General features: G+C 32.1%; 2 protein-coding genes across 6 annotated transcripts in view; one reads left to right on the top strand and one right to left on the bottom strand.

The window, feature by feature from the left end:
• Positions 1 to 629: 629 nt before the first annotated feature.
• Positions 630 to 18650, top strand: LOC124360086 (folate transporter 1-like). Of its 4 annotated transcripts, none has more exons than XM_046813375.1 (11): positions 630 to 720; positions 1134 to 1164; positions 2853 to 2991; positions 5964 to 6134; positions 8622 to 8835; positions 9749 to 9858; positions 10378 to 10609; positions 11888 to 12080; positions 15195 to 15330; positions 18020 to 18148; positions 18300 to 18650. In XM_046813375.1, the coding sequence occupies exons 3-10, from the start codon at positions 2866 to 2868 to the stop codon at positions 18107 to 18109; spliced, it is 1272 nt and encodes a 423-aa protein (XP_046669331.1). In that variant the 5' UTR covers positions 630 to 720; positions 1134 to 1164; positions 2853 to 2865; the 3' UTR covers positions 18110 to 18148; positions 18300 to 18650. The 4 variants fall into 4 exon arrangements, with proteins under 4 accessions (XP_046669331.1, XP_046669332.1, XP_046669330.1 ...); XM_046813374.1 differs by having other exon boundaries at positions 687 to 780; XM_046813376.1 differs by lacking the exon at positions 1134 to 1164 and having other exon boundaries at positions 674 to 780.
• Positions 18651 to 24112: 5462 nt separating this feature from the next.
• LOC124360083 (monocarboxylate transporter 13) overlaps positions 24113 to 26609 on the bottom strand; it is a 94430-nt gene continuing 91933 nt past the window's right edge. For both annotated transcript variants that reach the window (XM_046813368.1, XM_046813369.1), the window contains exon 5: positions 24113 to 25853. In XM_046813368.1, coding sequence (XP_046669324.1) covers positions 24509 to 25853 — 1345 coding nt within the window. In that variant the 3' untranslated portion in view covers positions 24113 to 24508. The remainder of the gene's footprint in view (positions 25854 to 26609) is intronic.

The following is a 26609-nucleotide window of genomic DNA, read 5'->3' as shown; positions in this document are numbered from 1 at the left end:
ATAAAGGTTAGTTTATACATATAGAATAAAATAATCTACATAGTTCAATATAGGATCTGAAAGCATAGATATTCAGATCTGACTGTGATTAGTTATTGACAACATTAATCTAGTACATGCTTCTTGTCAATACTAATTATCAGAATGTAAGCAGTACTTAAGCAGTAATTTAGAACGTTCAGTTGTGAGTATCTTGATTTTTTATACACTGATGAAAAACATCATTAACTAATAATTTTAACAAATTTTTAAATCTACTATAAAATTCCTTTTTTTGTATGTGAGTCAAAATATGTATGAACAAAAGTTCCAAATAATCTAATGTGAAATGAGAAGCATAGCAATTAAAGGATAACATTAACATCGTCTGATTGCTATCTAGAAACTCATAAAACTGTATTAACTAAAAACATATAATTAGATTGATCAACTATATTTCTTACCTCCCTTTATTATTTTAAGAAACGTCATATGAAACACTTGCATAAACCAGACACACTGATAATTGCGTACAACTATAACTCTTACTTCAGAATAGAACCATAATAATTAATTCTCTTAATCTGCTCAGAAATTTTAATTAATCTCCTCAATTTAAAGGTCTATCTATCATATAGATATTGTGTTAACCCTAAGACACTATCTATAGACAGCTGGTGATAAACATTAATGTCTCCTTTCTTTCATGTTTCCCACTCCACATACCTCATTCTACTGTTGGTGAGTCTATGTTGTACATTCAGGCAATTTCGTCCTTTGTTACGAGAATTCTGCTAACAGGTTTGAGTTAAAACACAATAAAACTAAATTAGCTTGATAATTAATTTAATATTTCTGTGACTTCAATGTTGCAGAAAGCTGTCTTGTTTAATGTTAAAATGTCATCTTACCTTATTCAAATTGATATCAATTTTGAGAATTTTAAACAATAATAATAGTAATATAACTTTTTTTAACTGTTATCAACATTTTTTAGATATTACCACCAAACAGCTATATGCAATTATTGATAGTTTACAACATATCAGTGAAAAGTGCTTTTGAAGGAGGAAATAGTAACTTATTTGGTCTGTGACGTAGTAGTTTAGTCAACCTTGGTGGGAAACCCTACCTTTAATTACTGTATTTTGCAGGTCACACCGTTGCCTTTACAGAGCATTAAAGGTGAGAATACTTTATTTAATTGATTCATTCTGAATTCAAAAGTTACCAATTCCTTTATCTGATTATATTGTTTGTTTTTGTACTGGTTAGCTTGTCATGAAGTAACCTTATACAGGATTTCAAATGAATTCTAGATATTTTGTATCAATTTAATAATGATTAATTCTATAATACTTAACAATAGGATCCTTAATGTCAAATTATATTATTTACAAACCATGTTACTTCACTCTTTTGATGATCTCGACATTCAGGGAGGAATTTGTGTGTCCACATAATAGTTCAGAAGCCTAGAGCCAATTTCTACTGTCTAAGCACAAATACAAATAATTGAATATGTATCAGACACATGGGTAATAGTTACATCACTTCAGACAAATAGATAAAGAGAATGCAAGTTACCATTTTCAGCTAAATAGTCGGTGTGTATGGTTAGTTGATGCTGACAACATATACAGTATTTATTACTGATGATTGGTTTTAAGTGTGTCAAATTTAAGAAAAATATGATCTGAGGAATAATAATTTTTCATATTTTTAACTCTTTCAATCCCCTTCCATTTCAACCTCCACCATGATTAGTGCAGCTGACAATTTATTTATTTCTTGGACAAAAATCCCTTTAACGATTTCAAGAAAAATAGGTTGTGTGTTTATTCAATCTGAATTGGTCCTCAGATCCTAAACTTTAACATTTTCAATGGCTAGTAGTCAGTAAAAGCAATTCTTTTCTAATATTATTTTTATTATTGGGACAAAGCCTTTCAAAACTAAAGGTTTCATCGTCAAACAAATCCACAACGAATATTACTTAACTTTTATTACAAATAATGCTAAAATATCATACAGTGTGAATACAAGTATTTGACATTGTTACACCCAATAATATTTTCTTGGGAAAATGTTACTAATTTTGAATGTATTGTACAAATAATGTTTAAAGAACCATGTGAGTTTTATATTCAAGCAGCTAGATATATTTTCTATTTAATATGTTTTGGGCAGCACAGCGTCTTTTTCATCTTTACTCTTATGGTTCTTAATGCAACCAACCACTATTATCATTGACCAAACAGACCAATGTATGATTTAAATCATCATAGACAATATAATACCTCGAATAACCACACTAAAATATATTATTCTTGCATTTTTTTTACAGGTACATTTACTTTGTAAAACATTTTTGTGAATAACCAGTTTTATCTGATTAATTGTATCACAGTATGGAAATGTTTAGTGTGCAATCTATAATTATTACCAGATCATTTGAAAGGTGTGGACAAAAAATAAAGCAAGATCACAAAACTTTTTGAATATGCCACAGGGTAAATTAATATTATTAAAATGCATATTTAATATAGAACAATTAATGGTTTTTTATTTGGATTCTAAATCATAAGATATAATAATCAAATATTTTTATAATTTTATGGTAGACATTAGTGTCTTAAACTTCATGTTAATCAGAAATCAAACAAGACACAACAAAAATGCTGTATATGAGTTATTTCTATTATGTTATTACTCCACATTTTTATACTCTATTGTTCATGTTTTTGCTATGTTTATTTCTTTTGTTCTGCTTTATAACAATATTTTACAAGTAATATGTATTAAAATATGTTTTCCTCCCACCATTGAGATATATTTATAACTGTATAACTTTTGAATTATATTCTTTTCAGAAACAAAAGCATTATGGAAAGCTACTTAAAAATATCGGTTTTACTTTGCATATATGGAATCTTCAAAGAGTTTCGACCATCTGAACCTTACTTGGTGCCTATTATGACGGAACCACCATTAAACTTTACTGCAGCACAGGTAACTGATTTTTCCTATATTGTGTCTTCTGTAATAATTAAAAAATAAATTTAAAACTACTAATTCATCCCTTCACTTAAACATAAGCTGGGCAGGCTGTTCAGGGTATCTGTGGACCTCAGATACATTCCTCTGTCCTGGAGTGTATACAGGATAGTTTTTATACCAAAGCAGGGAAGTCTAGCCTGGATTGACATGTCCTTTAGGCTGATATGTCTGTCCTCCTTTCTTCTCAAAACCATGGAGAAGATGATTATAGGTTTTTTGGAAAGGATCTCTCTTGGAGTCAAATCATTTCCAAATCAGCATGCTTACACTACAGGAAGATCATGCAACTAAGCTCTGCATCAGTTTGTATGCAGGATTGAGAAGGCGCCAGCAGCGAAAGAAGTAGCCATAGGTAAAATTTCAGGGCATCAAAGGAGCTTTGAACAATACAGGCACTCAGGTGATTGTCAATGCGGTCTTGAGATGTGATATTGGTGGTCAAATGTGTGACTGGATAAAGGTCCTACCACAGATAAGGTGGTTATTACCACTCTTATGGGTAAACATCAGTGTAAATATTTCAAGGGGTTGTCCACAGGGTGGCATCCTTTCTCCTCCTCAGTGGAACCTAGTCACAGACAACTTACTGTGTCTTTGATCAGCAGTGCTGGCTTTGCACAGGGGTATTCATTTGACATTGTGATTCTTGTGAGTGGCACGTTCAACACAACAGTCACGGAATGCTGCTCTGAACATGATGGGAAACTGGAGAATAGGCCTTAGTATCAATCCCACCAAGGCTGCCTTGGTTGCCTTTACAAGAAGGCCTCAGTTGAAAGGTATTGGTCCACTTTTATTGAGAGGCTCTTTCATTGAGTTAAAGTCTAAGGTCAAGTACCTGGATGTAATCCTTGATGTCCAGAACTGGAGACCCCATCTCAAAAAGGTTATCGCCAAAGGAAAATGGTCTTTGATGCAATGCAGGCATGATTGGTGTGTCTTGGGGACTTAAGTTGGCTATGGCTTTTGTATTGGCTTTTTGACTCAGTGATTAGACCTGCACTAATGTTTGAGGCTGTTGTCTGGTGACCAAAAACGGAAGCCAAGATGGTGGTAGCTGGTTTGGCTAGTATCCAAAAGATGGCTTGCCTTGCTATCACTGGGGCTTTTCCAAGTACACGGGTTGCAGCTCTAGACTGTTGTTTCAACCTCCCCCCCTGGACATTGTCATTCGGACTATGGCCAGGAGGAGTGCCTACTGTCTTCAGTAAGTCTGCCTCGAGCTGCAATATGGGGCACTGCAGAATTAGCATCCTGATTCAGAGGACTCCTCTGCACGTGATCTCTGTTTAAATGCCACAAAGATTTTCATTCAACAAACTCTTCAAGATTGTTATACCTCTAGGGAGGCTTGGTCGAGGGGAAAGAAACCTCTTCCACCAGCGGAGCTTGAATGGCGACCTGATAGATTGTTCTCGGCGGTTTGTAGCAAACAGCAGACTCGTTGCCCTTATTATTTTTGTGTATTTCTGGGGTGCACAAAAAACCCTTAAGGCTTAAGTGCATGGCAATAGGCTGCCTCTTAGAAGAAGAAGACGAAATTGATGGAAATTTCTTGTATTAGAATTAATTAACAAACGTTCACGCTGGCGTGGACTCTAGAGTCCCACTCACTCTTAAAATCCAATGTCGGAGTCTAGAGTGAATTTAACCCAGCCATATTTTCAATAGACAAAAATAATAGAATAAATGTATCATTTAGCATTTTGCAGTGGCTTTTAATCCTTTTTACACACAAAACACTAATACGGTTTTTAAAATATATAGTGCAAAATACATTTGACATTAAAAAATGAATAAAATCATATGTCATAAATGTGCTAACAGTGATTGAGAATTACTATATCACAAGTAATCATTGCAAAACAATACTTTAACCTCTTCAGAACCAAACTAAGGAAGTTAGAATGTGTTTTCTTCAAAAGTCAATAATAAACAGGTTTGTAGTAAACCCTAGTCTAATTTTGTTCATCATTATTTTTAATTCCACTAATTGGTTCATGGAGATTCAGCATATTCATGTCTTGTTTGTCAATACAATATTACTTGTAACTTTATTCAAATAAATAATATCTAGCTTGGAAATTGAATGAAACAATACACTTATAAAACTAATTAATATAAAACATTAATTAATTGGATGAATAGTTTTTAATTTAAGGCATAGAATTATTATTTTTGAATATTGTATTAAAAGAAGATAAACAATATTTAAAGTTATTATCAAATGTGTTTTTTGTTTTGATAAACTTGTTTTAAAGATTGTGTGAGAGTATTTTGAACTTGTAACTTGACTTCTGTAAGATTGTAATACACACATTTTCTAAAATATAATTTATAGCAAGTTTATCTTGTCACCTCGTGATAATACTCGTACATAGTATGTAATATTGCAAAGTGCAAGTTTTAACTGTATACTTGGAGCAGCAGTATGGACTCTTTTCAATATGCTATCTTTTCAATCAGCGAGCAGCAGACACTGAATCGAAGATTAATGAATATAGCAGTCAATTTCAAACAACAATCTTTCATTGACAAACGGTTCATTATTGTCCTGAAATTTGTTCTCAGAATATCTTTCAAACTAGAATATTTAAGTAACAAAAGCTGTATTTTGTCAGTGTCTAATAAAAAATTCTAAATTTAATAAAACGTGAAGATTAAAAAAAATGTTTTACTATATTTATTTTAAAATTATGTACAAAACAAAAAATTATCAAAATGATTCTAATATTATTTTATTTTAGTAATTAAACTGATGTCCATGAAACTGGTTGTTGGGTGTAAATTTTATCATATATACATCTTTATACATAATCATAAACAAAGTTGCATAAAAACAAAGTTGCATAAAAACAAAGTTTTATCTAAGTATTCCATAAATAGATTGGATTATAAATTAAAATTTGTTGTTTTGTTTTTAGGTGTCTCAAGAAATTTTCCCTGTTTCAACATACTCGTCATTTATCTTTCTTGTAATGGTCTTCTTAATCACGGATTTCATGCGTTACAAAGTAATCATCATATTACAAGCAATTTGTGCCACAATTACATATCTAATGATCATCTTGTGTAGAGGAGTTTTTCTAATGCAGGTAAGGAAAAATTATTACTTGACCTTAAAAAAAATAGATAACATTGTTATTTATTTATTTTAAAAGTCTTGAGAGACTGGACCTTATGTAGCTATAAATCTATTAAGATCCCAAGTATTATACGTTTAGTGGGTACATATTCTGGCTTTTCAATTCTGTAATCATTTTTAGCTTATTTTTTGTGTGATAAAAATAAATATTAGTTTATAACGGATTTGCTTGTTTAAAACAAATTAAAAAAACCACTTGAAACTTGATTGGGAGAGCTTTTTATAGCAGGAGGGCACTTAAACTTGTATAAACTGTGATTTGTTTGTATTATCAGTAAAACTACTAATGCAAATGCATGTCGTATGAATGCATATATTTGAATAATTATTTATGTATGTTTGTAATGTTACGACTTGCACAAAAAAACTGTATTGTTCTAACTGTGTTGACGATGAAATTTGCTTATTGTCAGTTAGATCACAGAATATACCCTTCTATAAAGAGGCACATTTGTTAAAAAAATTTTTTATTTAATTTTACTGAACATTTAAGATACAGACCTGATAAAATTACTGTTTAGGACATAAATGGAGCAATTCAGATTCAACAACAGTTATTATTAGTGAATACGCTGTGTTATACAAAAGTATTAGTTACTTCATGAAAACTGTCTTTGGTCTATTACACCTTCAGAGTTGTCTCATATGATTTTCCCTGGAATGTGAACCCAGGAATTTTGCTCTAACACATCTTAAGTTAGAGAACTTAACAAAACAGCTATTAAACACAGGCTCTAGCTTTGTAAAAATCCAAGTACAGCAGACTTCTGTTCATCCGGCTAGGTTCAAGAGTTATTATAACGTATTTAATATTGTTACATTATATGATATTAGGGTAAAATGAGTAAACGCTAAATGATATTATTCATTATTGGTCTGTCTAGTAGCAGTTGCAAGGCTGTTATTCAAGAAAATTGGGTATATGCAATTTTGCAGTAGTTGACGCAGCCAGCTGGTGAAATGGGATTTAACATCATGGGGTATAGCATGTTGTTTACTGAAATTTAGCCAAATTATTTTTATTGATATACTAGCGGGCCCGGCGCGCTCTGCTGCGCATTTCAATAATTTTTTGCAAAAGTTGGCCCGCGGCTTCGCACGCAATTTCCCGTTGAAAACAGTACACTATATTCACTTATTCTTTTTCTATCACATTCTAAACATTGCTGAGATAATTGATAGTCGTTCCATCGTGAGCCTCTTGGGCGTATTATGAAGGTATGTACCATATTCCTGCCTCTATCTAGCTGTTACCCACGGCTTCGCACGCAAATCTTAAGAACCGAAGTCCTTATATTACTTAATAAATTTTTTTTTTTACTATAATAAATTTTAGATTAAATTAGTTATATCTCCGATGCCACGATTGAGCTTGCTTTGTTGTCTCGATCGAGAGAATATGTACACACGGAGTTTTGAGAACCATACTTCTGTCAAAAAAAAACAACTAAGGTTGATTTTATAACATTCTTTATATTTGTAGCCAACGTAAGATAGTAATTATGATATCTGCATTACTCTTCTGATCAAGCATGAGCATGGTTTATATTAAATAAATATTGCAGTTAAAGGTGAATTTTTACGTCAAATTTGAATTGTATTATCTGGATAGTAAAGTCTATGTTTAACAGTGATTGCAAAAACAGTTTAAACAAAATTTGTCGTTTCTCTTAAGCTTACTCTATGCTTTAAAACTATAAGTGTAATATATGTTTACAAAGAACAGCTGATTAAAAATTTGAAAAGACGTTAACATATGTTTGCTGCAATGCATTTCTTATGGGTATTTCTGTAACCAGTGGGGCGGAATCCTGAATCGGGAAAGGGATGGGCATAGCTTATAAACCTTCTCCGTGGAAAAATACATATACGTACAAATTTTCATCATGATCGGTCCAATAGTTCACGATTCCATAAAGGACAAACATACAAACATTCATTTTTATATATATAGATTTTACCAATACATTTTACAATAGTGTATTTGTAATGTTACAACAATCTAATAAATATTGTATTATAACACTCAGTTGCAATGAATGTGTTTCAATATGTAACTATGAGTTGCTTTATCTATGAACAGTAATTGTACATGAGCTAAGTACAACATATTATATCATTTATACTCATTCACTATAATCATACCAGGGTGGCAATCCGTTAAATAGTTTTTATTGACATTACTGTCTTGTAGCATGTAAATGGTAGTAATGTCTTTCCAACTTTAAATTATACCAACTCAAAATGGAGTTATTTAAGTTTCAGATTATCCTGCCATTTTTTCATCAAACTAGTCTGGAGTGTACCATATTCACAACACAATTGCAACCACAAATTGAAACCATGTGTTTAGAGTTTTAACAGTAATACATTTTAGTATGGCAATTAAATACAAAAATAATTACTGTATTTTTCAATAGTTTATCAATTATTTTAGGTAATGCAAGTGGTGTATGGTCTGTACATGGCATCAGAGGTTGCGTACTACACATACATCTATGCCAAGGTAGAGAGAGCCCATTACCAAGAGGTAACCAGTTTCACCCGCAGTGCCTACTTGCTAGGCAGGTGTCTATCGGGGGTGGCGTCTCAGTTGGCGGTAAACTATAATCTCACCACATACGAGGGCTTACTATGGATAACAGTCGGAAGTATGTGTAATTTTAGGTATTGAAGCGTACAATGTTTCTGCTAACTAGAAAACACAATTTTGTTACCCTGAATGTGTACACAAATATTAATAAATGTTTGGTTTTAAGTTCATGTAGTAATATTCTTATTTAATTACACATATTATTATATTTAAGCGAGGAGGGAGTGAGAGAAAGAGAGCTGTTGTTTCTCAATTAACCATTCTAAATTTATCATATTTGAACCAGCCCTATGCCAATACCGTTCTGCTTGACTATAGTGTGGCTGCATCTCTCTTAACAGCATTGTCGTTGTCACTCTTGACATGATATATCATTTCTCTATATCATCCAGTGTTTATAGTCTTTGTCTTTTGTGCCTACTGCACAGATTATTTTCTCTATAAGCCATCAATCTCATCCTCGTTGCATCTCTCCATTCTCCATTATCATTGTACTTCTCGTTCTCCTGTGATTTACCCTTTGATGTGACACGTGCGTGGTAAAGTGAATTATCTCCCATGAACTTGGACTATTATGAAGTCACATTAAATCATGGTTGTTGAAGCTAGAGCCCCCCTTCCCTGGAACTTTCTCGTCTCATGCGTACTAATCAAGGACTCCAAAGGACTTGCCTATGCTCGTGATAGAAGACTTTGGTGAGTGCGTGACTTCATTCACATTCCATGAGATTTCTCCCATGTTCCTGCAATATATAACTTATTGTCCTTAAATTGTGAGCTGTTGGAGACACCAACTGGCCCTTCAAATATCTTTTATATAATCATTTTGTTTTTAATTCTCCTCTCTAAATGATGACTAAGATTTAAGTTATGTACTGATTTATATTTAAGTGATATTAAAAGAAATGAGATTACAGTTAGTTTGATTTGGTTAACAAATAACTTTAATCATGATTTTTATTGAATTTCAGGTGAAGTTCTTGCTTTAATTTGGGCAATATTGCTACCTTCAGTTGATAAGAGTATGTACTTCCATCGTGACACGTCACCAGAGCAGAAGTCTACCAGCGAGAATGAACCTGTGAGTTGGTTTTGATGACTTCAGTTTATCACTAAATATCTTTGATTTTTGCTTAAAGTTCATTATTGACTATTAGTGGAGCTCCTGGGTGTTCATATCCTTTTAATACTACTTAAAATGCAATCAAAAACAATCAAACAAGATTCTTCATCCTACAATGTCACTAAAAGGCAATAGGATTTTGATATTGATTTATCTTGGACTTTTTAATTTAATAATTTTTGTTAGTTTCTCTATAATATTTTTAAACTTTCTTTTCTTAACTCTATTTGGCAGAGTATTGTTGGTGTGTCATCTTATTAAAATCAGACATAGTCAAGAAGATGTATCTAAATGACCACATGCTATGTATAGGGTTAAAATTTTAATTATTTCGCCTTTTCCTCAGTACTGAAAAATTATACTTAGAAATGGCTTACTTCAAGTTTGTATTGATGTTTAAGAATGGTTTTCTCGTTTCAGTACTGAAAAATAATATTTTTTAACAATGACATATCAAATTTTGTATTGATGTTTTAGGATAATAAAAGCAACAAATGCAGTCTGGTAGCTAACTTCCTCTGGACTGACTTCAAAAGTGGCTTCACTAACGCGTACGTTGTAAAGTGGGCTTTGTGGTGGTCACTGGCAACGTGTGGTTACTACTTGGTCACCTCTTATGTCCAAGTCCTCTGGAAGGTTATAATCACTGAATCTGGCTCAGACACTGTTCAATATAACGGAGCTGTTGAGACCATTTACACTATCTTAGGTAGGTAATTTGTCTGATTTGTTGCTTTGAATACCAGGGTTATTTATTTTTATGAGTATTTCTTAGAATTCTCTTTAAAAGGTGGAATTGTTTATTAAATAGTATACGAGTGGAAAAATGGGATTTTTGCAATTCAAAAGTTATTTTGATCATGATAGAAAGAGTTGTCTACAAAGATAGTATAATTTGTTACCCCTTTGTCTTCATTCCACATTAAAAATATGTGTAGTACTTCCTTGTTAGTCATTTTGTTTGTTTCAATTGTGTTTTTAAACTGATGTGGGCATTCTTTTATCTTAGCATTATGATTTAATACTGAGCTCATGTCAGCCATATACTGGTAATTGGCCAACATTGTTTCCTAATTTTATAATCATGTATTAGACTGATTTGTGTAATGTTGCAAATATAACAATAACAACAGCAATAATATTAAATAACAATATTGTGTAATTTTTAATTTAACTGTATCGGAGGTCGAGTCACTGATAGCGACCAACTAAGGGCGGTTTTGACCGCTACCTCTCTGCCACCCCCCCTCCCCTGGAGTCAAGTTCACACTCTGTCACATTGACTCCAGACATTAGCATTGTATGTATCTAGTTGGGGTTGTGGCTTTGATCGATTAAACCAAACAATAATAGTTCAAAACTTATCCTTTTTGGAATAGTTGTTGAATTAATTGTTTTTACTTTCGGGTCTACACACAGGCCACATTGCCAATGTAGACCCATTTCCTTAGAGCAACTTTTCCTCAGTCAGATGAGATAAGAATTTATCATAAGAAACCTGTTTAGGTACTTTTATTTGTTCCTTCAGATTAATAATAATTATTACATGTATCTTTTCTGTTCCTGTGTATATTGTAAAATCTTGATGGAAATAAACTAATTCATTCATTCATGTAATTTATTTATTATTCATAACATTGTTTCTGTAACAAGGCTCCTAAGAAGAAAGACAGGAGAAGATTTGAATGAATCTGGATTAATAGATATACATGAGTAGAAACTTTATAGTGTTTTCTTATGGTATGATTAAGAGCCGGCTGTCTTAATCATACCATAAGGTTTAGCATTAATCTTTATGGTAACCAAAAATCAAGGTTGTTTCATAACAGCTGGCTCTCAGGAGAAAGTTTGCAATAGAAGTTATGCTTCATAGTCGTAACCTCATCTCCAATATAGCCATATTTCGTTCATTCAGTTATATGATTTTGTTCAAATATTTATATACTTGTTAGAAAATTGTAATATTTCTGTCCTGTTTTGTGTTTAGGAGCATGTGCATCAATTATAATGGGAAGAGTGACTTTGAACTGGCAGTTTCTTGGAGAGTTTATTCTGGGAGTGTGCTCTCTTCTGATGACTTTTCTTCTAATGACTATGAGCATGACAATGAACGTGTTTGTTGCTTACATCACATTTATTGCACTAACTATAATTTACCAAACAATGATAACCGTTGCCTAGTAAGTATTGAACATAGCTTTCAAATAAAATGATTGGCGTATATTATCGTGAGGTAATTTGGAGAATGCAATGTGTGCTGCTACAGTATATTCTATAACGTAATTTGAGTGTCACTAAATTGTTTTAAAAGAAGAACAGAAAATCTGCTCTTTATTTATATAGTCTTATAATAATTGTTACTATTAACCCTACATCGGGCGTTAAACGGAGTTTTCCTCCGTGTATTTTTTAATATTGAAAATATTAGTACTTTTCTGATGTTGGCAGTCGTTTCCCGCAGTGTACTTCACGAGCATCTTTCGGGGAAGCGAAACAATAGCCTCCCGGTTATCTTTGTAAAAATCTGTCAGTATGAGGTCTACTTCCGTGCGTGACTGGACGATTCCTCCGTGAGCGCCTTATTGTGTTTAGTTTTTATGGAGTAATAATCCGTGTGCGTTTAAATGTGTGACCTGTGATGGTTTCTTTTTAAGTTTTACAATATATTTTATTTGACTTTTGTGAAATGGAGAATGAAGACGAGAGACTTGTCAGTATCAGTACCCGTGTGCTAGGGAACATTTCAGTACTGTTTATGGAGTGAACATTGTCGTTATAAGAACCAGAAGGAAAATGTTTTGAAACTATGTGAAGTGTTTAAAAAAATTTTTAGTAAAGAATAAATTTTTATTTCAGAGTAATAATTGACATTACAATTGTATAATATCTCAAGAATTGAAGTAAGTTGTTTTTGTAAGAAGTTAAAAACTAAGTAAATTTCCATATATTATTACAGTAGGTTAAACATTTTTACAATTAATTGCATTATTCCTTAAAATAAATCATGTTGTTATTATACAATAACATTTTTTAAGATTTTGAATTTCTTATTTGGAAAATTCATTACATAAGAGAGAAATTATCATTTAATTTCTAATAATGAATATATTACATTGTAATTAAATCAGTATAAATTCCCACAATAGTAAATCTTTATATTTTTCAAGTTTTATTGTATACAAAATCTAATTTGAATCTTTTTCATACAAGACAGGAGATCCATCAATACAACACTAGGGGAAGGAATAAGATTGATATATTGCCTCACAGACTAGCTAAAACTAAAAGCTCGTTTAAATTAAATTTTATAAATTTTTTTAATAAGGTGCCTGATGATGCGAGACTTGTTTCCTTTAAAATATTTAAAAAAAAGTTATATGATTGGCTAGTGAAAAATCCTTTTTACAGCATTGAGGAATTCATGAATTGCCATATTAATGTTAGGTTTTAGTTTATAACTAACTATAATTACTTTTATTTATTGCTACTTTACTTAAATTTCATGTGAACTTTTTACAACACTTTTGTGTTAATGCAATTTTAGCTCTAACAATGTATGTAATTTTAAAATGACTTGTCCTATTTCTGTAAACAGATCAATGGAATAAATGATTCTTATTCTTATTCTTATTCTTATAGTATGAATATCTAAACAAATAAAAACAGTTTAAACGACTATGATATCCATTATTCGCTAACCTGGAGGAAACCTCCGTGAGCACCTGATAGTGTTTCTAATTTTAAGCGCCTGATGGAGGGTTAATGGATAGGAAAAACAGCAGACAACTTGAAAACTTCCTTTCAGGGTCTACTGATTTGAAAGAAACACACAGACACATATTTATAAAATTTTGATTGGACTAAAATCTTTCTCAACTAGTAGAGATCATTCCTTACTGCAGTGTTTATTAAATCGTGTCATAAACTTGCCCTTGTTTCAAAATGGGAAAGGAAACTAAAATGTTCCAATATCAACTTTTGTCTTGTAGCCCCTCAAATCAATGAGCTCAAAAATCATCCGTTTCCATTAATAAAATTGTTATGTAATCCATCCAGTGGTGAGCTTTTAATTAGAATTTCAAATTAATAACTATTTCCTTTGAACCAAAATGTTTGACATTAATTAAATATTGCTTCATGGAATATTTACATGGCTAACATCAAGAACAGAGTCTAGCTATTTAAAACCCAAGTTAGTAAACCTAAATAAATAAATATACCCAGTTTTATTCAGAATTATTCTATCAAATTATCTCTTATTTTTTTCAAAGTTTATATTAATTTTATTCTTAAATTTCCTCCTTACAGTAAATAAAAAATATATATACTTGGAGCAGTTTCTTTCTTGATAACTTTCTCCCCGATTGCGTTTCTTGCAAATATATAGTATGAATGTTGAACAAACATCATTTTGATTTAAAATCTTCACCATTTTAGTAGACCATTGTTTTGTAGACCAGCAAACATAATTCACTAGTGACTTCTGAGTTCTAACTTTTCTATGATTTTGAGTTTGTACAGTTTAAAATTATAACCTATTACTTACTCCTGTGGCCACTTAAAAACCTAGTCGGGCTTTAACCTCACCAACAATGTTCCTTCATGCTCTTCTTTCTTGGCCTATCCCCAGATCTTTTCCTATCTTCCTGAGCTTTGCTTTTGTCTGATCTCTCCACCTCATTCTTGGTCTCGTTCCGGCTGGTCTTCCTTCTCACACTTTTCGAATGACTGATTCCTCCCCTTCTATTAACATGGTCCAGACATCTTAATACTCTACTTCTTATATGAACAACCACATCCTGTTTCTGGTACAAGTCTCTTAGTTCTCTATTTTTCCTAATTCTCCATTCTCTTTCCTCTTGAATAGAGCCATATATTGTTGTTAATATTTTGTTTTTGAAAACAATTACATTTTCTTGTACAGTAGAACAGGCTGGATCATTACTTTGCAAAACCTTATTTTGGTTCTAGAGGTTAACAGCTTACTTTTAACTTGATAAGGTGACCAGGCTCCACTAGCTACTGCCCTGAGCTTGTTTTTTTTGTGTTTTCTGTATTGTTACTTTTGAAGGTTGTCCCAAGGTGTATACAATCATACATTTTCTGAAATGTATATTTTTTATAAAATATATTTTAACTTTAACTTTATATTGCCTTTTGTTATTTGAGGAAGGTCACCTGCTAATTTATTTTTATATTACATTATAGTATTCACAAACCTTCATGAGCACATTGTTGTCTATTTCATTTTCTTTATAATGAATTGTGAATTAATTTTCATTCCTTTTTTAAAGCTCAGAAGTGGCAAAAAATGTCAACAGAGACAGTCACGGTCTGATTTTTGGGGTGACGACATTTGCTGTGTATCTCTTCCAGAGCATATTTACATACATTGCTTTGCAAGTGTACCAGTTGGAGATCAGAGTACAGGTGAGTTATTTCTCTTTTGTTTCAACTTTTTTTTAAATTCAATATAGTGTTTGTTTTGTTACGTTTCATGTTGTTTTGCAGTTATGTGTTTACAGGAAAGATATTATTGCATATAAATAATTATTATTAGTAATTTTTTTTATATTTTATAGGTTTTTTTGACTATTGGAAGAGAAATGGATATAAATTTGCAGTATGTTTTATATTTCAAAAGTATTGCCTACTGCTTAACATTTATACTATTCATGCACTGTGTAAGATAGCTGAAATGTGTTTCTGTGTTAGTACATAATGTTTGATAATTAACACCTACACTGGCGAATGATACTGAACGACCTTGACTAGTTGTAATGATTTATGATGTACTAACTGCAATCAATATGTTAAACTACTGTACAATAACTATTTAGCTGCATAGTTAACACATACATGTAGATAACAACTTCACTGCTCTATATCGAATGATTTTGAGTAGTCGTAAGAATTAATGTGCAACAACGTGTTTACCAAAGTTAATGTTTTAATCAGTGGATAGTCAACAATCCTTTCTTTTATCCAAACTATTTCACCACCCTCATTCTTTATTGAAGAATACTCCGTTTTACTAAACATAACAATAATGGTGCACCATTATAAGTTCATAGTTAGTGGTAAATTGTAATTCATTGGGCTCAAAAAGGTTTTCCTCCCATTCTCAAAAACTTGTTTGAGAGTTTGGGAAAAAGTTTTCTACCAAAGGTGCAAAATTTATGTATGCTTATGATAATAGCAATGAAAAACCTCTCGGTTTTTGGCCCCTTTGGCCTTTTTTCTTTATTTTCAACTTGGTTTTCACTATTTTGAAACAACCCAATTTGGATTGTTCAATTAATGACTTCACAAATTTCAATGCCACTCAGTGGTGTAATTAAGAGGGGGGATGAAGGGAATAAAACCTCCCAGAAAAGTCCTATAAATTTGAAAAAAAAAATAATATGTATAACAGCAGTCCAAGTAGTTTTTAATATAATATTTAATATATGTTTTTTCTTTGAATTAGATCATTTATTCATTTATTTAAATTCAGATATATTCCATACCCTTGTGTTGTGGTGTACTTTTCAATCAGATTCATCCTCTAAAGCCAAGTCCTAGCTACACCACTGTTGCCACTAACTGGTCAGTCATTCCATATCTAATTGTCACTATAGCAAGTGACTGCACTTTCTCTTTACTTTATAAGTTTAATAATTTTAGAATGGGCTAATTTATATTTGAAATTATTAATTAATTATGCATACAATACACTGACTACTACTAATACACTGAATACTAGCACTATAATGCATGCATGAAATATATTTTTCATTAGATTTAACAATGTTACTTCAGTTGGGAATGAATTACATAAAGTAATATGAAAAGTAATTTTCTATCATTCATTCCAGGTAAAAAGTCAAGTATTTTATTTGCAACCCACCTACCCACTTATTTATTTGGAACTTTAGTTTGAAATGTCTATTTTAGAAGTATATTTGAATATATCTTCTTCCTCTCCCCAAGTCCATTCTTAAATTGGATATACCATCCTAAAATACTAGGTTTGAAAGTTGTACCTTCATTTTACGAGGCATGTATTTTTAAGTAAGTATATTTTGATATAAAATGAAATCAAGATTACTTTTTGTAACAATTTTATTTTTATATGAAGGTCTACACTTTTACCTACTTTGATACATGATTTCCATCAATATTAATGTACTTATCATGTCTAAAAACAACCTTTTTTATACTGTCATCATAGAAGATTTCTACCTGATTTAACAGCAATTGCAACATGAGTATTTTGATGCCATTGTCGTTGTTGTGACACTGACCTTCAAGATGCTTCTTCTGATGAGAAAACAAATGATAATCAATGGGCACTAAATATGGGCTGTTGGGAGGACTATCTAATTGTTTCCAGCAAAATGCTGTGATGATATCTTAAGTTCGTTTAGCCTCATGTGGAAGGACATTTTCATACAGCAGAACATGTTTCTTGATAAAAATTTCATAGCATACACATCTTGAAACTTGAAGAAATTCTTCTGACAACAAAAAATTGTGAAATGTCATTTTCACTTTATCATTCACTTATGCACCAAGTCCTTGTTGATCATTGAGGATCGTTCACTCTGTTTCTATCACGGACAATCTTTGGGCCATCTTATAAAGCTGATACCTACCCATTTGAATGCCATTCCTTCACTCTTTAATGTTTTCTCCATATACTTCACAATACTTGCAGTGAATTTCAACTGCTTTCATGCCTTTAGTGCCAAAAAAATTAACAACATGTACTTCACAGTTGGTGGGATTCTCAATTGAGGGGGCATTTGAAATATGCATTAACAGGTGTAAAAACAATCCAATTTCACGTGATTTTGTTTATGGCGTAACTAATAGATGAAGGTAGACAGAGCATAAGAGCAGGACACTGACCGTAGGGGTAAAGGGGCAGAATTTCAAAATGGTACTTTCGTAATAAGTTTTAAATTACCTTACAACTATACAATTATTGATGGTAAAATAAAATTACAGTTCTCTTGATCATTTATATAACCATAAACACTTTAGAAATGTGCCGTTGAAATACGTCTACTATAAATAAAGCTTATTCAATGCAACATATAAAATTACATAACATCTATTTCATTATCTGTTTCAGTTTGAAGTTTATGCATTATACTATGGAGTCTTGGGAGTAATATTCATGGTCATGGCATTCGTCAGTTGCAAGGCACATCTCTTCTCCTGACCATCAGATATATCTGCTTTAGGTACATCTCCTGTACAGGTTTGTATCAATAATATTCTGTAACAGTTAACAGTGTACTCAATTTCTAATATGCCAATTGATTACAAGAAATATTTTGAGAATACATGTATAAAAATTGTATCATTAGGTTTTTATTCACTGAGTTTACCATGATTTTGTATTGTTGTAGGATTTATCGGATGGTTGTGTAAAGCATACTCTTCTGAAGAGGAACAAGAAAGAGATGATTCTGATTTTTTCATGAAAATGTGTGACTTACATATGAAAAGACAAAAACATATTGTATTATTATGCATTTATTCTAAACTAATTCTATTGTACTTCATTCTGAATGTAATGACTGATTATTTAATGTATTAATATATAAAATTTAAAAGTTTTAGTAACTGTAAGAATAATTTTTATTACAATCCATTGTTTTTTTTTTAAATCAACAAACACTTTTGTAGAATTAAGAGGAGTGTATTATCTAGCTATAACTTTTTTATATCCAATACATTTTTTACTTCATGTTCTTCAATTTATTTATTCTCTTATAACCATGATAAAGCAGTGTTTTGTAGTTATTGCTGTTTAGTCTGGTATAAAATTTCTCAGATGCAACCATAAAAATGTATTAAATGTTCAGTTGCACTGTTAAGGTCTTTAATAATTTCTTCTGCAACGTACATACTTTGGACTACACCAGAGGACAATCTCTTGCTGTTGATGAGTTTCCGGATGGCTTTTGATTTATTTTGAGATCTAGCGATTAAAATTTCTTTGCCACTTGTCTCATTGTCATCAGCTTCAGATACTTTTTCCTTTTCTTTTTCCACTTTATTGCGCCTTCATGAACTTCTTCCTGAGCTCATAAGATCCTGTTTGCTTAGTTTCAAAATTAGTGAAAAAGACAGGCAGTATCCTCTTGCTTCTGTGAAAATTTTCATGAAAATAGAAGATTTTTATGTATGAAAGAATTTTCAAGAAACAGAGCTGTCCAGTATAATCAGAGATACCTGTATTGGTTATTTGAATATGTGATTCGTGTTGTTTGATTGAGTGTACACAAAAGAAGGCAGACTGTTTCTTCAACTGAGAAGGTTTATAACACTGTTTTGTGAAGTGTTTAAGGAATGATCGGTCTATACTGCTTATTAAAAGGGTAAAAGTATTGGGTAAATTAAATTTTAAAAAAGAATTCCTAGAAATCTTCCCATGGCTGGAATACCAAAAATCCTTTTTATCATAAAATCACATCATCATCACACCATAACTAAAGTTTTAGTTCCAAAACTGCAACAGGTGGTTTTCCAAAAGTTCGTAAATCTTCCCTATCCTCTACGTTTGGTAATTTCCACCTATCCTTCAATGTAAATTGAAAGGCTGATCTAATGTAGATTTGTTTCTAACCAGCATGAAATTCCAGATTAAAGGCATATTTTGTGTTTGCAAACCAGTGTTAAACAAGGTCCCATGTGGGTGAAAATTGTTGTTTGTTCCTCCAAGATTTACTAATTGATATTAACCACGATATGCCTAGGCTATCTCATCTCCTTTAGTTCACATAAATCTTTATGAAACTACCTTTGTGCATTCCATAATTGTGTTAGACTAATTGTATTTTTAGATATAAAATTTAAAAAATTAAATCAGATAAAACCAAAACTTAATTAGTAACTACTTATATGATAAGAAAAAATAATAAGTAACCAATAAAAAGATTAAAGCTAATCAATGGTTTTAAACATTGTAAGTGTTTAAATTGCATTTAAATCCATAATTTAAAGGTTCGAAGGTCAAATACTGCCATTTACATTCTAGTCAAAGTGATGTACATGGTTACACAATTGCCGAGTGCAGATTTCAAACTCAATTACGTACGAGTCATGGGCCAGTGAGCTGAGATGACAACTGCCCGAGATTTTATTTGAACTAGCAAGAGAATAGTAGCTTTATGAACACAAAGGGTTAACTTATGCAACAAATTTCCTAGGATATATATTCTAGATGTTAAAAAGTCACTTCTTCAGGAAAAGAAAAGCTTATATCATTGGTAGTAAGGATTTTTAACGTTTGAACAAGTAGATAAAAACATCTATTAGAATAAATGTTTTTAAAACAACAGTTTCTGAAAATTTACATCTTCATGTTCCATTTGTTTACAGCAATAATAATCTGAAAGCGTTTAAAACATGTTTTAAGGAAAGTTCTTTCTTAGTATATACAATACTGACAAAACTAAATTGTTTGAAGGCTGAATCATTATGAAATTTGTCTAAAGCATCAGATTATGCATGAGAAATGTAAGATATTGTATCTCTTACAACCTTTAGGTATGATATATTATTCCATTTGAGAAAATTGAGTTGTGAGTCTTCACATGTGATTTTTCCAGCTAGGAATTTCTGGTCTAACTGCTCATGTAAGAAGATAATGGTGTAAAACTGTACTCATGTTACCAAGGTGTTGCATGTGCTCAAACACTTTCTCTATCTGTAAACAATTTTTTACGTGTAAAGTACATCCGAGAAGTTTTGTTACGTGGGTTCAGTTACTACCTTTGTAAATAAAAATATCTCATGGTTGTTACAATAGCACAGAATTTATTAATTGTAACTTGAAAGACAGTCAGAAAGAAATATGACAAGAATATTTATAATCACACTCATGCCGGAAAATGAGAAAAACAATTAATTAGTGTAATTTACATCTGATTAAATGACTTCTCTGTGAGAAAGATATTGTATTTGAAACAGATAGTTTTATTTGAATTTAATATCACATTGGTTGATTGGAATGAACATTTTGTTTAAATACAGGTTTTTAACACGTTCAAGCCCAGCCTAAGATAGTCTGGTAGAAGTGAAACATCATAAGTTTTAGGGAATTGTATTGGTTTAGCATTATGATTGATAAATATTTACAAGCAATATTACAGTACCAGCTGCAATAACACAAAACATAAAACAAACATAAAATAAAATTAATGATAAAATAATTGTGGCTTAAAATATTGGCAGCCATTACTCTAGATCCTAGAGGATCAAAAGACAAACACGAGATGAATTAATATTGTTACCAATGTTCCGTTTACTGGCATTATTTGTATATATTTCTTATTATCTTATATTTCTATCAATCGTGTTCACCTGCTACATTAAACAAATCTTCCGACAGATAGAAATCAATTCTAATGATCAGCGCTTCAAGTTAATGTACTGGTGAGAAGAGCATACACAGCCCTTAAAAATCTACCAGCTTAAAACCATCACTTATGGTATAACATGTTCCCCATTTTTGGCGAATAAAGTGATTCAACAGCTCATTGTAGATGAAGGACACAATAATTATCGACTAGCTGCTCAGACTCTTCAAGACAAACTCTATGTCAATGACGCGCTTCTAGGCAGTGGAAGACGTACTTCTTCTCCAGCTTAAGATGTTATCCAACTTCTCAAAAAGGGTGGCTTCAAACTTCTCAATTAGGTATCCAACAGTCAACCGCTTCTCAACTCAGTGTCTCAAGACTACCAGAAGACTCAGCTTCAATTCAATTCTTCAGATCAAACAGCTTTTAATGTTTTAGGGCTTAAATGGTCTCCTCAGAATGATGTGTTTTCCTACACAATTAACACCAAACCGACCTGTTTGTTCTGCTATTGTGCGTATTTATGATCCTTGTGGCTGGCTAAAACCTGTTGTACTATTGTATTGTATGCCAGCTGCCAAAATTTCTGGGTGTAAAAATGCATAGTGTTGACATAAGAGTCATCGAAAAAGTTCTGAGATATGGTGATATAGGCAACCAATGTATCTTTCAGAAGTTTAAGTCATGGAATTTCTCTATTCTCTGAAGATCATAAACATTGTACTCTTTTTGGTATTGAAACAGCATTGCACACCACTGCTTTTCAGCAATTTTCTGAATTTTGAAATGAATAGTCTGCTTCTTAACAATACACTTTCAGGAGAGTGACATTCCCCCGTTTTCATGTCCTAAGCCCTTATCCAGTGCAAATCATATAAAACGTTACAATTCAAGAGGACAGAAACTACATATACACCATGATTGAAGGCCCTTATAAAACAGAGAACACAACAATACAAATTGTAATGTTAACAAAATAAAGGATATCAATAATGCAACATAGCACATCTATGAACAGAATCAAGTTGTAAAAGTGAATCTGCCCCATTACCAGTAATTAATATTAAAACAAAAATTTCCATTGGGGGTTGAAGTTAAAGGCTTCATATATTATATAGCATGTGCTTGCAGGACATATCTCTATGACTAAACGGCTCAATAATTATTAATTTAAGACAAACACTCCAATAATATACTTTTATATTTCTGTGAGGCCTTTAATACTCAATGAGCACATCATCAGACTCACAAAACTGAACTGAAATAAAAAAAAGTATATTATTGGAGTGTTTGTCTTAAATTAATAACTAATTCCATCTGAATTTGGGATAATTCTTTACTGTCTCATCATTTTTCAAATTTTATAAACTGAATTGATTTTTATATATATATATATAAAGTTTCTTTCAAGAAGCACCATCATCAGGATAAATTCAAAATACATCATTTTTTTAACATTCTCTGTTGTAAAAGTACAATAGTGTGTTTCTGTAAGGCCACTAAAAGTTACAAACCTTTTTACCAATTTCATCAAACTTGGTATAAAACTTCCCTTCTGAAAATCTTTGATATAGTCATAGGTCCTAGCGACAATTCTAAAATTACTATTCCTCTACATGTATATATGTTAGTTTACTTTTTAATGAGGTTAAGTGGTAGAAAGGACTTGATAGTCCTAACTTCGCCTCTAATAAAGACAAATTTCATTTCTTAGTTTTATTTCAGTACATCATTAAATTGTATACCATTTCAAATTAAATAACTGGTAATAAATATTGTATTAATAAGCTTTTATAGCTTGTCTTAAAAAATGGTATTCAAATATAAATTATGAACAGAAAATATATACAGAAAATGTGAGGTTTATCCCAAAAATATATAATCTAACTTTGATGGCCGATGATTATGTGACCGATTGCCTCAAATCAGCTATGGAGCCCTCCAGAATTGAGTCACAGCCCCCTCCTTCGTATTTTGTTACACGTAATTTGTGTTTTGCCAGAAACAATTCTGCTTCATAAATAATGTCTATGATACATAAAGCCTTTCGTGGCAACTTTATAGGTGGTATTGAGATAAAAGAGTGGTTTAGGCAATTCAAAGATGACCACATTTAAGCAACCGCAACCTTGCAGGTATTAATGGCCAAACATCAAACATAATTGTGTGGCAAACAATGAAAACCGTTGATTGATTGCATGGCAGCTTGAAGAAGATATTGGTACTTTTAAACCTGCAGTTTTTGAAATTTTACATGAACATTTAAATATGAATTGTACTTTTTTGGATTTCTGACTGTTGCAGGTCAGCCAGATCGCAGGTCACTATCGACTGAAATGTACCTGAATTATCTACATCACTATTTTATCTAATAATCACCAATAAATTTGATGTAAAAAGCTTTGTAGATCACAGAAATTATCTATGAAGATAAATTACCATTTCTGCAAACTCTTTGCTCAAGACTTCACTCACAGTGAAATGCAACAGGTAATACCATATGAAATAGATTCCTGTGACACACACCTTCCATTGATTTCAGAAGGGTCCCCCTTCATCCCTAAAACCAATCTGAGATGGTCTGTTGCATAATAATCAGCCAGCAAAAAGAGGTAGGATACTTTTTGGATAAACTTCGTACACTTTGGCCCCAAAAGTGACTGGACCGCACATAAACTTTGCTCCTATCACTTTGTTTTGTCTTGACTTTCAATTTAGTAGCTCTCTACCAGTTTGTTCTATCATTCATTCTTTCTTTCTTTCTTAGGTTATTCATTCCACAATTTTTGCAGAACATAATGTTTGTTTTGAGATATTGCCAAAATAAATTATATAGTGACAAATAAAATGTATGAGTAAGTAATTAATATTTTTATTACAAAAATTTACAAAATCTTTTAAATGATTTAACATTGCTTCTATATTTTGTTCTATACAGTATAACAAATATAAATAAACTATCAAAGTATAAAAATATATTACAAATTAATACTTAACATTTTTATAAAAACTACGCTCTAACATATATTGTGAAAAAGTGTGTTTACCATTAAACACTACTTTCAATTCATAATTTTCTATTAAGTTTAATATTCCATAGCATTAGCGATACATACTATACAACAAAATAATATCTTACTCATTTATGCATTTATTACTTACAAAAGGTTACATTATGTCAACAGTTATTAAAATGTAAATGAAAGGCCCTGTTACATGCACTGTTTTCTTAACAATTATACAGGCAATCAAGCCAATACTTGGTCATTTTCCTTATGCTTGATAAACGGAAGGTAAACCCACACTGCGGCTCCTGCGATTAAAGTTACTCCTAATGCCTCAACAATCGGTCCATAAGAGTTTATGTATTGGAAAGCAGCGCCACATATAGGTGGACCTAACAGCTGCAGAATACCATTGACAAACAGTGAGATACCATAAGATGAGACTAGTCGGTCCTCACCTAGCAGGTCCACCATGAATATTGCTGTAATACCAACATACACACCGGAACTGAGACCATACGCCGCACAGAACACTGCTAGACTATTGTAACTGTAAGCCAAGGGCAATAACACCAGGGAAATTCCAGAAAATAACAATCCTCCGACGTAATAATATTTTTTATCGATCGGAAGCCAATCTGACAATGCTGACCCACCAACTCTCCCGACTAAATCTAAAGTAGAGACGATAGAAAGAAGATAGGAAGCCTTATCTTTGTCGAACCCTAAAGAAATGGCGTATGCTGGTAACAATATAGTAAAGTTTGTGTATCCTATTGCTGTGGTAGCATTAGAAATTAAAATTATAATAAATACAGGATCTCTCAATAATGACCAATAAATGTCCGCCTGATTTCCTTTCTTCTCTTCCGTTTCTTCTCCTCTACTTTTGCAGAAACAGGGGCAAACAGAGGAAAAACAAGAGGTTTTTTCTGCTGTTTTCATGGTGATCTGAGAGGAGAACTCTGGGTTAAGTCCGACCAGAGTACTGCCGTGGAAGGGTGTGCTGATGTAACGGAAGGATGACATGGAGCCTACGCTGATCTTACGGGACATGGTAGTAGCGCTGGCCACACGAGGCAAGGGCCGCGACACACTCATCCTGCGCGTGATCTGGCCCGTGCTGCCCATTAGATAGGAGTTGCGACCTCTGTACGATCCAGTGCTGATCTTCCGAGAGATGTGTTGAGCACTGCCAGAGTTTGCAGTTTGTCGATTCAGACTAAGATGGCTGCCACCGTTTCTCATATTTGAGTCACCCTCTAAAATTATCAAGGGTTGACTGACAGCTGACATGTGTAGATCTTTCTTTGGTGTCGAAGGATGATACGCCAAAATTACTTCATCCTCTTTTGTTGGTATTTCTTGTGCCTCAAAAATAACTGTATCCAACAAGGCCTTTTCTTCAGGAAGCTTCACAACTTCTCCATTTGCTTTTTTGTCTGTGTTCTCATCTGCATTATGGTGTTTACTATCCTTTTCACTTTTGACGACTGGAACTTTTTTGAGATGTTGTTGAACCGGATCATACAATGATGCTCCGACTAGCACGTTCAATATCAGACCTCCCAGGATCAGTACTGCTCCTCTGAAACATGAACAATTCTTTACAAACATGATCAGATACATTTATATACTCAGTTTTACATACTCTTGTTCAGATTTATAAAGTAACTATCGCTTTTGCAGAAAACTTTCCATTAGTACAAACAAAAACATTATACAAGGTAGAATCTAAAGTTTCTGGAATAATCTGCATTCAAGGAGTAATACCTGAATGAGAAATTATTTTTCTTATCATTGTTTAGATTGCACGTGAAATCTTTCATTGCTCCTCTCCATTACTCCTGTCAAAAACTGCAGGTTTTTTCTAACATAATGTAATGTGCCAAAATAAAATCTTACATTTTCCTTTAAAAATCACCCACCATCTGAGATCTTAAGGTGCTGAAGAGACCATATGGAGATGATGAGATGATAAAAATGGTGGTGCACGAGTCGGCTATATATTTTTGTGAAGGTCATGTAAACATCAAAGATAAGTTTAAAATTTAATGTGAGAACGTCCCTCCCCTCCATTGTGAATGACAATATTTTTCTTTTTCATAAATCATGCACTTGAACAGCTAAAGAACTATGAATGCTTTTACCACTGTACTCTTTCTTAATTCATTACAAATTTGGAATTTTACAACATAAGATAGTTTCTTTGAACATAGTCATTTTTTCATATACGGTTTTCACATGAGACAATATTTTTGATTCATAACTAATATTATGCTTGGAATATTTGTCATTAAAATTATTAGTGAATGTCTTTTATAGCTATACCTCCTAAAAAATA

This window comes from Homalodisca vitripennis, chromosome 4, assembly GCF_021130785.1.
Source record: "Homalodisca vitripennis isolate AUS2020 chromosome 4, UT_GWSS_2.1, whole genome shotgun sequence".
NCBI lineage: Eukaryota > Metazoa > Arthropoda > Insecta > Hemiptera > Cicadellidae > Homalodisca > Homalodisca vitripennis.
Note: the sequence above shows the minus strand (reverse complement) of the source record. Positions and strands in the feature narration are given on the sequence as shown.

Bases quoted from the DNA above. Each gene is read 5' to 3' on its own strand.
- LOC124360086 (XM_046813375.1), top strand. From the start codon at position 2,866: ATGGAAAGCTACTTAAAAATATCGGTTTTACTTTGCATATATGGAATC. The intron at 9,859-10,377 runs GTGAGTTGGTTT...TTGATGTTTTAG, and splicing joins CTACCAGCGAGAATGAACCT to GATAATAAAAGCAACAAATG. The intron at 10,610-11,887 runs GTAGGTAATTTG...TTTTGTGTTTAG, and splicing joins GACCATTTACACTATCTTAG to GAGCATGTGCATCAATTATA.